Source organism: Apostichopus japonicus, chromosome 15 (genome assembly GCF_037975245.1).
Source record: "Apostichopus japonicus isolate 1M-3 chromosome 15, ASM3797524v1, whole genome shotgun sequence".
In the NCBI taxonomy this organism is placed as follows: Eukaryota; Metazoa; Echinodermata; class Holothuroidea; order Aspidochirotida; family Stichopodidae; genus Apostichopus; species Apostichopus japonicus.
The window spans coordinates 9,446,353-9,459,230 of record NC_092575.1 but is presented as its reverse complement, the minus strand read 5'-3'; the positions used below and the strand labels follow the sequence as shown (position 1 = coordinate 9,459,230).

General features: G+C 38.6%; 1 protein-coding gene across 4 annotated transcripts in view; it reads left to right on the top strand.

The window, feature by feature from the left end:
• LOC139980861 (uncharacterized) overlaps positions 1-12,878 on the top strand; it is a 36,091-nt gene that overhangs the window by 16,295 nt on the left and 6,918 nt on the right. For all 4 annotated transcript variants that reach the window (XM_071992846.1, XM_071992847.1, XM_071992848.1 and 1 more), the window contains exon 4: positions 9,983-10,129. In XM_071992846.1, coding sequence (XP_071848947.1) covers positions 9,983-10,129 — 147 coding nt within the window. The remainder of the gene's footprint in view (positions 1-9,982; positions 10,130-12,878) is intronic.

Below are 12,878 nucleotides of genomic sequence, written 5' to 3'. Positions count from 1 at the left end.
GTTAATTTGTCGACTAAAAATAAAGAGATGCATTAGTTTTGATCAATTGCTATCCAAATGTGATACAGACATTACTTATGTTCGGGTTTAGGGGTAATTTAGGTGTAATTTAACTTACCCCCCATTCATCGTCAAAAGTATCGATTTTTGATTGATATTGCTGCCGGCCTACTGTCCTATTGCAAAACAATGTAACTTGTCAAGTCTAATTGAATGTAATTTTATAATTATTTCTTACATTAATTTGTGTGTGTGTTGTTTTTAATCAGTTCTCTTCTGTACAATGTTACGTATATATTTCTGCACATTAAATTTTAATATCAGGTAACAGTAATTGGAGTTAGTATGTACCGTTTTAATCCCTGTTTTTGTTACACTCGTTCCCTGTTTCTCATGTAACAGGTTTCTCAATTTGCACATTGTGTTGCAAAAATTTGTAATTTTGTCTCGATAGGAAGAAGTCTCCGTGCTGATGTATTGCTGAATTTATGCGTTTATAGATATATTATTCCTTCCAACGTCGGCTATGATAATTTAGATATGATATCGTCTAACTACATTAGCCTTTTCGTTGTGTTATTTGGCAACTTTTCCCTTCCATCTGCTTCGTCTCAATTCCCCCCACCCCACCCCGACCCCCCACCCACCCCGACTCCCCACCCTACCCCACCCCACCCCCGACCCCCCACCCACCCCGACTCCCCACCCCACCCCACCCCGACTCCCCACCGTCCAAAACAAACGTTTGTTCCTTGCAAGTATATTGTTGCATTAATTTTTGTAGTATATCTCAACAAACAGTTAATTATATGCCGCAAATAAAGCAGCTGTACTGAAGTTAATTTTGAGATTCGATTTGGCACAATTACCAAAATCCAATATCTGTTCCTAACGTTGACTATTCATGAAGAAGGAGAGTAAAAACATTTGAAATATTAGTCACTTATGAATGTTAACTTGCACAAGTAACGAAATTTCAGAATCGCAAAGGGACAAAAAATAACTCGATATTTAACGTTCTGATGGTTAACAATTCTAAATGGCTGGCTTTCTCTGTTATACCAATATTTTATCCCAGTATATATCTTACTGTAGGTTTGATAACGTTTTGTTTTTAATCGGTGGTTGATTAATGATTAATTATGGTGTTCCTAAAATAAAGGTGGAAGTGACTTTCCGCTTAAGTATTTTTCCAACGAAAAGTGACAATGTTGAATTTCTTCCGATGTTATATGTTATGTCGCTTGTGGCAATGTGGCAATGCCTTTTGTAATCCTAAAATGTTTGGCTCCAGAAACCGTGAAGTAACAATATGATTGCCCTTTAGGACGATGTCTTTGGTAAAGGTTAGTTTGGCTATCTTTTGTGACAACTTATCTCGACTAGTATCTACTAAACCGAACTTTTTCATTCTTCATAGGCGTCAAAGAGGTTGTTTTTACCAACGCGTTTTGTTACTTTGCATTTATTTTTAGTTTGATAAGCCGCAGGTTTTTACGAAATTTACCAAGTTTATTTAGTTTGATTTATATATTTGTAATATATATATTTTTTACCTTTTGAGTTCCGACAAGCTTATGTCTCAAAAGAGATTACCAATTCTGCCGGGAGGATAAATTGACAGTTTCAAGTCTTGTTCTTGTTCGTGTCCCTCCCCGGGCTAATAGTGAAACCTCCAGTAGTCTGTACACTGATGTTAAGGAGGAGTTGATCTTATTGTTGATTCTTGTACAATGTAAAACTTAGACTGACAAAATAGTCATCGGCGTTAAGTATAATGGTAAGAGGGCATCTAGTGAGGCCCTCGAACCCAATCAAAGTAGTTTGCTGCTGAATGCAGACGTTATATGTGTTCCTGAAGACGCCATTGCCAACGGTATAGAAGCTGTGGCTTATGTGCGGTCCCCTAGGCTAACCTTATTTCCATACACACATAATGACATACGGTAGGTACAATAGCTTCACTTGTGTGTTGTTTCTCTGTTGCTGTTTATTTTACTGATCTCTTCGCCTTGTCATAGAAAGGTACGCGGAAATTAAATAATTGCGAACGCTTCATCGGTGTAAACGAGTAATGAAGGATCATTTTAGTCAGGTACATATGTTACCAGATTGTGCGGTGTTATTCTTGTTCTTGTAGTGTACCTATTTAATACCTATCTAAAATATCTAAGGAAATTAATGAATTCGTGTGATTTCCATAAATGAGCGGCAGTATTCCAAAACCGGGGGCAGCAGAGCAAAAAACTAAGCAGTAACTAGTCACAGCCAAGTTCAATGTATGGTCACTGTATAACTCTCTGGTTGTGAATATTTAATTTTCTTTATAAAGACAGTAAAACATTTAGAGAAGGAATAAACCAATGAAGCATTTATACCTTACCTTTTCTGAACGCGAAGTAAAGTTATTATAGCTTCCTTACCAAGTTCTACTAGTTGCTAACCTTTATCAGAGACGTAACGTTTAGGGTGTGGAACAAAGTTTGTCGGCTCAAGTGCGACAGTTACGTCCTTTGCTAAAGCTGTTTTCTTGCACCTCCTTACAAATAATGATTAGATCATTCGCTATATGTTTTGTTAGAAGGCAACGGTGTTTTCACTTGGACAACCATGAAAAGAATAGTGCACTTTATTTGACACCCATATATTGTTACAAAGATCGTGCATTTGCGTTAGCACAGCTTATAAACCCCGGTTGTTTGTAAATTTTAACACGTTTGTAACAATGCCGTGTACACAGTTAGCCCGATGGCGAACGGCTGAGGTATTAAGAAGTTGCCAAAATTACTTTCAAAGTAGTTCAGCGCCTTGTATGGTTAGGATGACAAAGGCAGCAGTCTGTCGTGATATGATGGATGGTAGCACAAATAACAACCCTCTGTGTGACACTATCTGCGCAGACTACAATTATTAATCACGGTTTGAAATATCATTGGACCGTTCATCTACTCTCATTGTGTCAGTGAAATTTGTTTGCCAAAGGCGCGTTTCGGGACACCAAGACGCCCCTTAAACGGTCAACGACTTATGAATATAGCTGTGCGTTTTTAGCTTCTGGTTACGTGTACACAAATGGTCTTTGTCTTGACCATTCTTGGTACTTATTGTCAAAGTGTGTCGGCTTTCGATTGTTCAGTTAGCTGTAATCATATTATCTACCTCTTTGAGATATTGAAGTCGGTGGAGTGTAAGGGTCCAATTGAGGTTATCTCTGAACATGGCCAAAGTCCCTTTAGTGGTTACCGCTGAGTGGCTTTCATATACACACCTACGTAAAAAGTACAAACAAGCCAATTTATCTCAAGACTATTCACTATATCTCAAATCCTACTCTTCAAACATATATATACATTTATCGAGGTTTGTATTTCTATAGAAAATAATCATTTAAAGGGACATAGTACTCCGTAGCCTCATAAGCTTAAAGTGATAGTATTCAACATCCCAATGATAACAAGGAATTACAAAGAGATGTGAAACATCCAAATTCGACTACGAAAAGCAATGTACGTTTGTGAAATTAACAACAATAACAATGTCCTTATCTTTGATGGATTTCTCGTTGATAAATTAGAATAGCCTATCAATCGTGGTAGCTTGGTTATTACATCATATTGTGAAATAAGAGATTATTGATAAACAAATATTGTTTGTCTAAAGAAAGTTCAATGAGTTCTGGCCAGAAAATGACATTAACCGAGAAACCATCCCATGGGTTTTCTGATGCAGGCCATATATAGTTCAATTTGATCTTTACAGTATATTTTACAGCTGTTTATAGGCATTTTCCTTTGCCACATTTAAGCTCCCGCAGTGACTCCTTATTTTGATGAACTGAGCCGTTCATTTCCACGGCAACTTACCAACGGTTCAACCGGGCTGGTCGCAATGAGAAGCTAGAATGATCAAACAAATGTCAATATTCATAAAATTAGTTTGAAATTTAACAGAAATACATGTTTAGGCTTTCCTTGCATAGCATTTGGAGTATTTGTATTTGTTATCGAATTACACGAAAATGTGCATGGTAAAGTGAAATAGCGTAAACCATGAAATCGCTAAATCGTTTTAACGGACTAAGGCTGTTCATGAAGAAATAGCAACATTTTTGCCTCTAGCGGTCACTCTTTGCTCAGGAAGCTTTTATAAAGAATAGCGGTATTGCAGTCGTACATGCGATCACCCAACTGTTTAAGTTCAGTTAATATATCAGTGATTAGTTCTCCAAAGCCAATTCGGGTCAATGTAAAAATTATATGCGGTACTTATTTGTGACATCATGTACAACAATGGCGTAACACTACCGTCTTTACTTTGCTCCCTTAACACGATTATAAAACAGTTGATATTAGCTGATGGATACTACAGTCCATGTTTCATTTTCCAGTTCAACTGAAATGCTATTCCAAAGTGAATTTTTTTGACCTGAGGGTGTTAGACCGACTTCCCGTGGTGACTGTGTGAGCTAGTATAATATTGACATGCATATTTGTAAAATCCGCCCAGTGTTTGCTTGACAGGCGCCACGACTACTTCAAATTGTGTCACTATAACGGATGAGCCTCTTGTCCGACTTGACTTCTATTGTCTGCATTGAATATTGAATTTTCTAATTCCTTTTTTTCGCGCCCCTTTCAATGTGCTTTGCCCTTAAATAACTACTACTCCTATTCACATCTATTGTTCGACCACTTAGCGTCCAAAAAGGGCTTGGCTCTTCGCTCAGTTTAATCGCTGTCAGTCATTTCGTGTCCTACGCCTTTTTCCGAGTGAGGTTGACGGACATTTTAGTATTAGTATAGTTGGTATTACAAAGTTTATGCAGGGCGTTTGGATCATTTATCAAAACAGATGCATCAGTATAACCACAACAAGATTATACAGCGTACCATTGTCGATAACAACAACATTAAAGGATCAAGCCACAAACTTTAACGTAAATGCATATAGAAATGCAACACCGAGGATCCTTTCGTAATGTTTTTCTGAAAAAAATGGAAGGAAGACAAGCAAAAATAGGTCCTATACTCAATCAATATTCGAAAGTACAGTTATTATAGGCCTTATAAATAAATTGTTTTCGAGTCCTAACATTATGCAATGATATGTGTTGTATTTGCTTTATCTGCTGATGTAATGCAATAGCTTTTAAATTTCTAACATAATAATATCCTGATATGATGGAGAAATATTTTATTTGGTTACAGAAATCAGCCCTAACGATTGGTCTCAAACTATTGTTTTAAACAGGAAAACCAAAATGGAACAATGTCTCTTATAGCATACAGTAACCCACGTTATTCACTATTGTTGCTTTTAGTTTTTTGTGTTCTTCGCATCATGTGTTTTGGTATTTCGTGCAGTAAATTAATGCATTACGTTTTCAAACAGGGAATGAAATCCTCACAATGTTTATATAAGAAAGTTTCAACGTTACTTCTAATTGTAAACTGTGCACGTTATTAAGACAGCTGCAATCGGCCTTACAACCCCAACCCCTCTCCCCCAATTCTGATGTCGTTATCTGACAAGCTGCAATGTCGCAACATCTCAAGTTTGCAAGTTTGCAAATGTAATTTAATGCCAAATCGAGTCAGTGTCAACGTACTTTTTCGTTAACGTTCATATTCGCCCTTGTGTGTTGGTACTGACTATACCTTGGAGAGAGTATATGTGTTTCCATCGGCGTCTTGTCTATTTTTCGTCTATGGTGCAACATACACTTTAAACCAGGGGTTCAATTACTGGGGTGCATGAACCCCCAGGGGGTGCGTGAGTCCATCCCAAGGGGTTCGTGAGACGTTTCTGAAAGTCAAAACTAGAGTCCTTTTTGTTGAACTAAAATATGATATATCATATAATTTAGTAATGTATAAAAGTCGCACCTATCGACAAACTCTACAATATTACACTATGAACTTGATCTTTTACGAAGCACTGTTATGCGTATTATAGTATAATAATGACTCAGATCTTGTCTCGAAAAGTTGGGGGTTCGTGGACAGCTCTGACATTCACATGGGGTTCGTGGGGGGATAAAGTTAGGGAAGCCCTGCATTAAACCAAGAACCGTTTTCAAGATCTGTCTATATGACTATATCTATAAGACAAAGGCAAAGGGTTGCAATCCCATCATAATACACAAATCCTAAACTAGCAGCTTTCTGCCTTCACTGTCGTCGGTGTGTTAGTTTGCTCACTATGCACAAACATTTGTTGTGCGTCCTGTTCGTTCAACTCTAGGAGGTAGATGCCCTTTAATTAGCGTATCAAAAACCGGCCAACCAGGACCGCCATAGCCGAAGTACCTCCCCGCCTCGACCTAAAAATGTCAGCAGTCTCAAAACATATTGCCAATTTCCGTCATTTTCGAGAGGCTTTGACTGATGTATTGCTTGGTGTGTGCATTTATCTTTCTCGATATTTGCGAGCTTGTCTTTATGTAGGACAACGTGTGAGATTTATCCATCTGTTTGAAATTTCTCTGCCCACTGAATACGTGTCTTGTTCTCTTCAAATGTGTGTTGTGGTTACCAGTTATGTCATTAGTTCCACAAAATGCATGTCGGTCAATTTGGAGACAAAATCTACTAAACACAAATCCTTCAGTTTCTTGCAAGAGCAACTATCGATGGAGATCCAGTTTGGTTTGTGTCTCTGCACGATTAGTTCTCAAAATTGACCAAGCACATACTAGTAGTTTTATCCTGAGAACTACACATTTTTTTTTCTGGTCTTCATTTGTATTTATTTCTTAATCTTTGCGTTTCCCTTTCCCCTCTGTCACTGAGACAAATTCAGAATGTACTTTAAAGAGAGCCACCGTTTATATTTTTAAAGGTATCTGTAATGTATGTCAGGTGTATGTTGTTGTAGAGTGACGGGTACAAAACTATCGAGGAAACAGTTATTTCAGCAGGGCAATATTACCCTTGATGATGGTCAATTCAAGTTTGCGTGGAAGAAACGTGGCACCACAGAGAAACTGAATCTGTTCTAAGCCTTGACGATCTGCCAGCGGCAGTCTTGACACTTGAATCCCTTCTTCGTGGTCCTGTCTTCTTGTCAAACTGTCAGTAAAAATCAGATCATTCATAAGAACAATAGAGTATGGATGAAGGAATATATCTTTGTATAGTTTTTCATGTGTGACATCACACCCTTGCTTCAAGATCACTTTTGTTACAAAACCATAGCATTTAAATGAACATCTCGAAAACAACATGCGAGAATTGAATGTACATTTCGCCAGGATGCATTAAGTTATATAACTATTTCACAAGTAAACATAAATTAAGCTCTGAATTAGCTCTGATCCTCTTAAGGATTATTGTTAAGATTTCATTCAACAGTAATGAACCGATGTTCCCATGGAGGTGTTGTGAGTTATAATATCGGCAATGGAAAATAAATTAAAGAGTTCTGATTCTTTATTACGATGAGTATGTTTTAAAATAGTGACATTTTTCTGCCCCACAAATTTTACGATTTCAGCGAAGGTATAATGCAACATACCATACGTCATAATTAAAATATTTCACAAATCCTGTCTTTAAAAGGCTTTACAATATTTTCTGATGCAATTTATATTCGTTGACTGTCATCTGTAATATGCGGCATTCACAAACACGTAAATTTCATATTATGAACCCTCAAGTACCTCGCTACGTGACAGCGCTGTAGCAATTTAATGTGCGACTCGTTGGTCGTTAATTTCTTTTCTTCGTTAAGACGTTTGTAATGTGATGAACAAGTTATTACGCTGGACGCATTGGGTTTCAGTCTACTAGAGTTCCAAATATTTACACTTTCCTGTTTGGTGACACGTTTCTTCGCGCCTCGAAAGGCGCGAAATCAGTTCCCGCCATTTTCCTTTTCGCACATTTGCTCAACTGGCGCCAAACGTGGCAGTTTCGGCCCGAAGAGAATGCCAATGTTCACGCCTGATGAGGAGAGTGCACGAACACCCAGTTAACACTTCAAGATTAGTTTTGTAACAATTAAGGTCTTTCCACAGTAATTTCATAGCGGGCATTTTTAATGTGTCTGAGTAACAATGGTATAGCAGAGTCTCCTGTTTCCGACATGAGATGATCATATAAAACAGAAGAAATGCATTCATTCGTCCACAAATTAGGCTATTCGAAGCAGTCTGGACCATATCCACTAAAACGATGATGATGTATTATCTTTGCGCAACTTCTCGTTATTTCTAGACCATTCTGTTAGCTCATGCAATTCGTCTCTTAAAAGGCAAGCTCCTGATTGAGAAAGAACGTTGAATCAATCTAGGCCTCCATAAACAGAATATAAAGCAACATACGACTCAGAAGGATAAACCAACAGACGACTCAGATGGATATATCCTTCAACCAACAGACGGCCCAGAAGGATATATCCTTCAACCAACAGACGGCCCAGATGGATATATCCTTCAACCAACAGACGGCCCAGATGGGCATATCCTTCAACCAACAGACGGCCCAGATGGATATATCCTTCAACCAACAGACGGCCCAGAAGGACATATCCTTCAACCAACAGACGGCCCAGATGGACATATCCTTCAACCAACAGACGGCCCAGATGGACATATCCTTCAACCAACAGACGGCCCAGATGGATATATCCTTCAACCAACAGACGGCCCAGATGGATATATCCTTCAACCAACAGACGGCCCAGAAGGATATATCCTTCAACCAACAGACGGCCCAGATGGACATATCCTTCAACCAACAGACGGCCCAGATGGGCATATCCTTCAACCAACAGACGGCCCAGATGGACATATCCTTTAACCAACAGACGGCCCAGATGGATATATCCTTCAACCAACAGACGGCCCAGATGGATATATCCTTCAACCAACAGACGGCCCAGATGGATATATCCTTCAGCCAACAGACGGCCCAGAAGGATATATCCTTCAGCCAACAGACGGCCCAGAAGGATATATCCTTCAACCAACAGACGGCCCAGAAGGATATATCCTTCAGCCAACAGACGGCCCAGATGGACATATCCTTCAACCAACAGACGGCCCAGATGGACATATCCTTCAACCAACAGACGGCCCAGATGGATATATCCTTCAACCAACAGACGGCCCAGATGGATATATCCTTCAACCAACAGACGGCCCAGATGGACATATCCTTCAACCAACAGACGGCCCAGATGGACATATCCTTCAACCAACAGACGGCCCAGATGGACATATCCTTTAACCAACAGACGGCCCAGATGGATATATCCTTCAACCAACAGACGGCCCAGATGGATATATCCTTCAACCAACAGACGGCCCAGATGGATATATCCTTCAGCCAACAGACGGCCCAGAAGGATATATCGTTCAGCCAACAGACGGCCCAGAAGGATATATCCTTTAACCAACAGACGGCCCAGATGGATATATCCTTCAACCAACAGACGGCCCAGATGGATATATCCTTCAACCAACAGACGGCCCAGAAGGATATATCCTTCAACCAACAGACGGCCCAGAAGGATATATCCTTCAACCAACAGACGGCCCAGAAGGATATATCCTTCAACCAACAGACGGCTCAGATGGATATATCCTTCAACCAACAGACGGCCCAGATGGATATATCCTCCAAACAATTCATATCCGTATACATAATTGTTGAAGTGCTTTGTTGGATTTCTAACTGTTCGTAGGTGGTCAAGACAAGCCCCGTGTTATTTAAATAAATAAAATCACGAACCGTGTAATTGACCTTTTTTCTGTCAATGTATTTGTTTGTTCTAAGCGGTTTTATACCACACAGAAAAAATGCTAACACGATTTTACTTTCGTAAAGTCGAAATCTCTGCGACGAGATCAGTTCGTAACAGATGCATGATGTATTAGACCTATGCTTCCTCGTAAAACATATCTAGGCTCATATGAAATCTTGCTGAAGATGATATCATCTTCCTATCAACTTTTCGTTGTTTTTTCATTTTGAAACAGACTATTCTGAATTCAATGCACAAGTACCAACCCCGCTTCCACATCGTTAAAGCCAACGACATTCTGAAGCTACCATGGAGCCAGTTCCGAACATTTGTGTTCAGAGAGACGGAGTTTATCGCAGTCACTGCCTATCAGAACGAAAAGGTAACATATATATATCCAGTTTTAATTTATAAATATGTGTATTTGGCTAAATAAAAAAGCAGGAGACACAAACCCAACCATTATATTGGTATGTGTGATAGAGAAAACTGGCATGCACAACCTATCCAAACAACTGAGGAAACTTTATTCTCAAAGCCAAGATTTGATTATATTTGGTTCCGATGCTTTGCATCCATCGGAACCTATGCAGTCAAGGTGCATGTGGGTGCTTATGTATGTATGTGTGCATGTGGCGCCCTAGCTTGTAAACATGGTATCTCAAGAATGAAATATTTGATTGATGTCATACTTGCTATATAATATATATTATATAGTCAGGGTCACTAGACGATGGGCTATCATGCATATTTAATGAGTGGGCGGGCCTTAACGTAAAATTCTTAAAATGTCAATATCACTTCAATCGCATGTCCGATTTAGTTTATACTTGATATGGTGATGTAGCTACATAGCAAGTACATTTTCTTTGCATGAACAATTGAACTCATAAATATGCATGAGTGGATGGGGCTTAATCATGGGAAATCTTCCAAAACAGCTTGTAAACACGACATCTCATCAAACACGAGTTGAATCAAAAGCATTCTTGGTCGATATATGCCCCATGATGTGTAGATGTGCCCTATTGTTTTAGGCTCCCAAAAGTGAGCAGGGCTTAAAATAAAATTCTGAAAATGGTATGGTGATGTAACTACATAGTAAGTACATGTTCTTTGCAACAACAATATTTACTTCAATAATATTCATGAGTGACTGGGGCTTGATGGAAATCTTCAAAAACAGCTTGTAAACACGATATCTCAAACACAAGTTGAATCAATATCATACTTGGTAGGTAGATGCCCTACGATAGGTAGATGTGCCCTACTGTTTTTGGTTCCCATCTCATGAACTTTTATGAGTGGGCGGGGCTTACCATAAACAAATTCAAAATGTCAATGTCTCTACAACCATATTTCCGATTTAGTTTATACTTGGTATGATGATATAACTACCACAACAACCACAAGATGAATCAATGTCATACTTGGTAGGTAGATGCCCTTGATGAGTATATTGTTTTGGTTCCATACAAGAATATTAATAAATGGGCTGGGCCTAATGTAAAACTTTGTTCATACTGGTATGGTAATGTTGATACCTAATAAGCACCATTTTCACGATGTCTCCAACTTTATATGTTCCATGGTTTTCATCCTGCGGGCAAATTAGGTTTTTCACACTACATGCATACATTCATCGATGTTGTTTTGTGTGTGTACATATTATGAATATTCATCAGGGAACAAAACATTCTTAACCAGATATCTCTGAAATAGTATGTCTATAACTAGCTTTATACATGTACTTGCATAATACAATGTAAATAGATACATGCTTATGAAATCATAGAAATTGTTGATTAGCAGACACATCCACATGAGTCGATCCCTTGAGTGGGATTCTGCTCTTGCAGCTTAAAGGTCAAATCATTTGAATGTTGCAATTCTTTTTGACATCTTGTGAATGTCCGTCAAGTACTTGTTACAGACACAACAGACATCAGATTCACTGGAAGGGACTAGGTGACTTTAGGCACAACATTTAGTTTAAAATGTTATAAAAGAATGTTCACTATCCAGGTGTATTTCTTTGCGACTTTGAATTGTTGAGGAATCACCTTTTCAACACCTGAGGGTCATCAATATATATTGCTGAACTACTATTTATTCAAACAGTATACACATCCTTTGGTCAGTTACTCAGTTTCAAAACTCTAGAAGTATATACACAATTCTTTTATTGCCTCAAATTGCGATGAATGTCATCCAAATGTTCTCTGCTTTGTTTGTTTCAAGAGCTATCAGAGCATATTTTGGTTGAATAATTAGAATTCATAAAACAATGGTTGAACATTAACATTATGCCTCCATGGGGGAGTCAACGTCATCATCAAGTTAGCCTTAAAGAAGCATTAATTCACAAATCTTACTATTTAGGAAGAGTAAAAGCTTTACTTCCCTCTGAGAAATGAAAATTGTACCTTAATCCTTATTTGCTTGCATGGTGAAACTCCGGTTGCATAACTACATATCTGTAAGAGTAAGAAGATTGAGTGGTACATTCGCTTGCGTCTGGGCGTGATGACTTAATTCAACTTGATTCAGAGGTCGGGGCTACGCCTGAATTTTATACATGCGATATTAACAACGTAATTGGTATTTGGGTGCCTCACGCAGAAAAGGTGTAATTAAGACAAGACCTTCCATTGTCCATTTATCAATCTGGAAAAAGGAAACTCCTAGTTCTTCCTGAGCGTTATCTATTTCGAGGGCCGATCTAGACACCAGAGGCGTCAAAAATACATATTTGTTAGTTCCAGATCGTAAAAGCTCAAAATGTTGTCAATATAAAATTGAGGTCGTAATTTTGTGTGTGCTGTGATAGCATATCCTCGATGCCTGTGATTTACGTGTAGTGCGACCCACTGACTTCTTTCTATATCGAATACGACTTGCTTACCAGAAATGTGTGTATACAATCGATAGATATAAATGTCAGCCGTCACTTTTCGCGAGAGGGTTACCCCATAAAAATCCCGACTATTCTTCTCTCTGCCAAAAGAAAGGGGGCATACGAAGTAAAGCCGTAAACCATTTAATATAGCCCAGTATTTCAAGGAGTAAACTACCACATCCTAAAACCTGGTACGTGTTTCGCGGTCGTCATTTTACTGACTGAGGTAAAG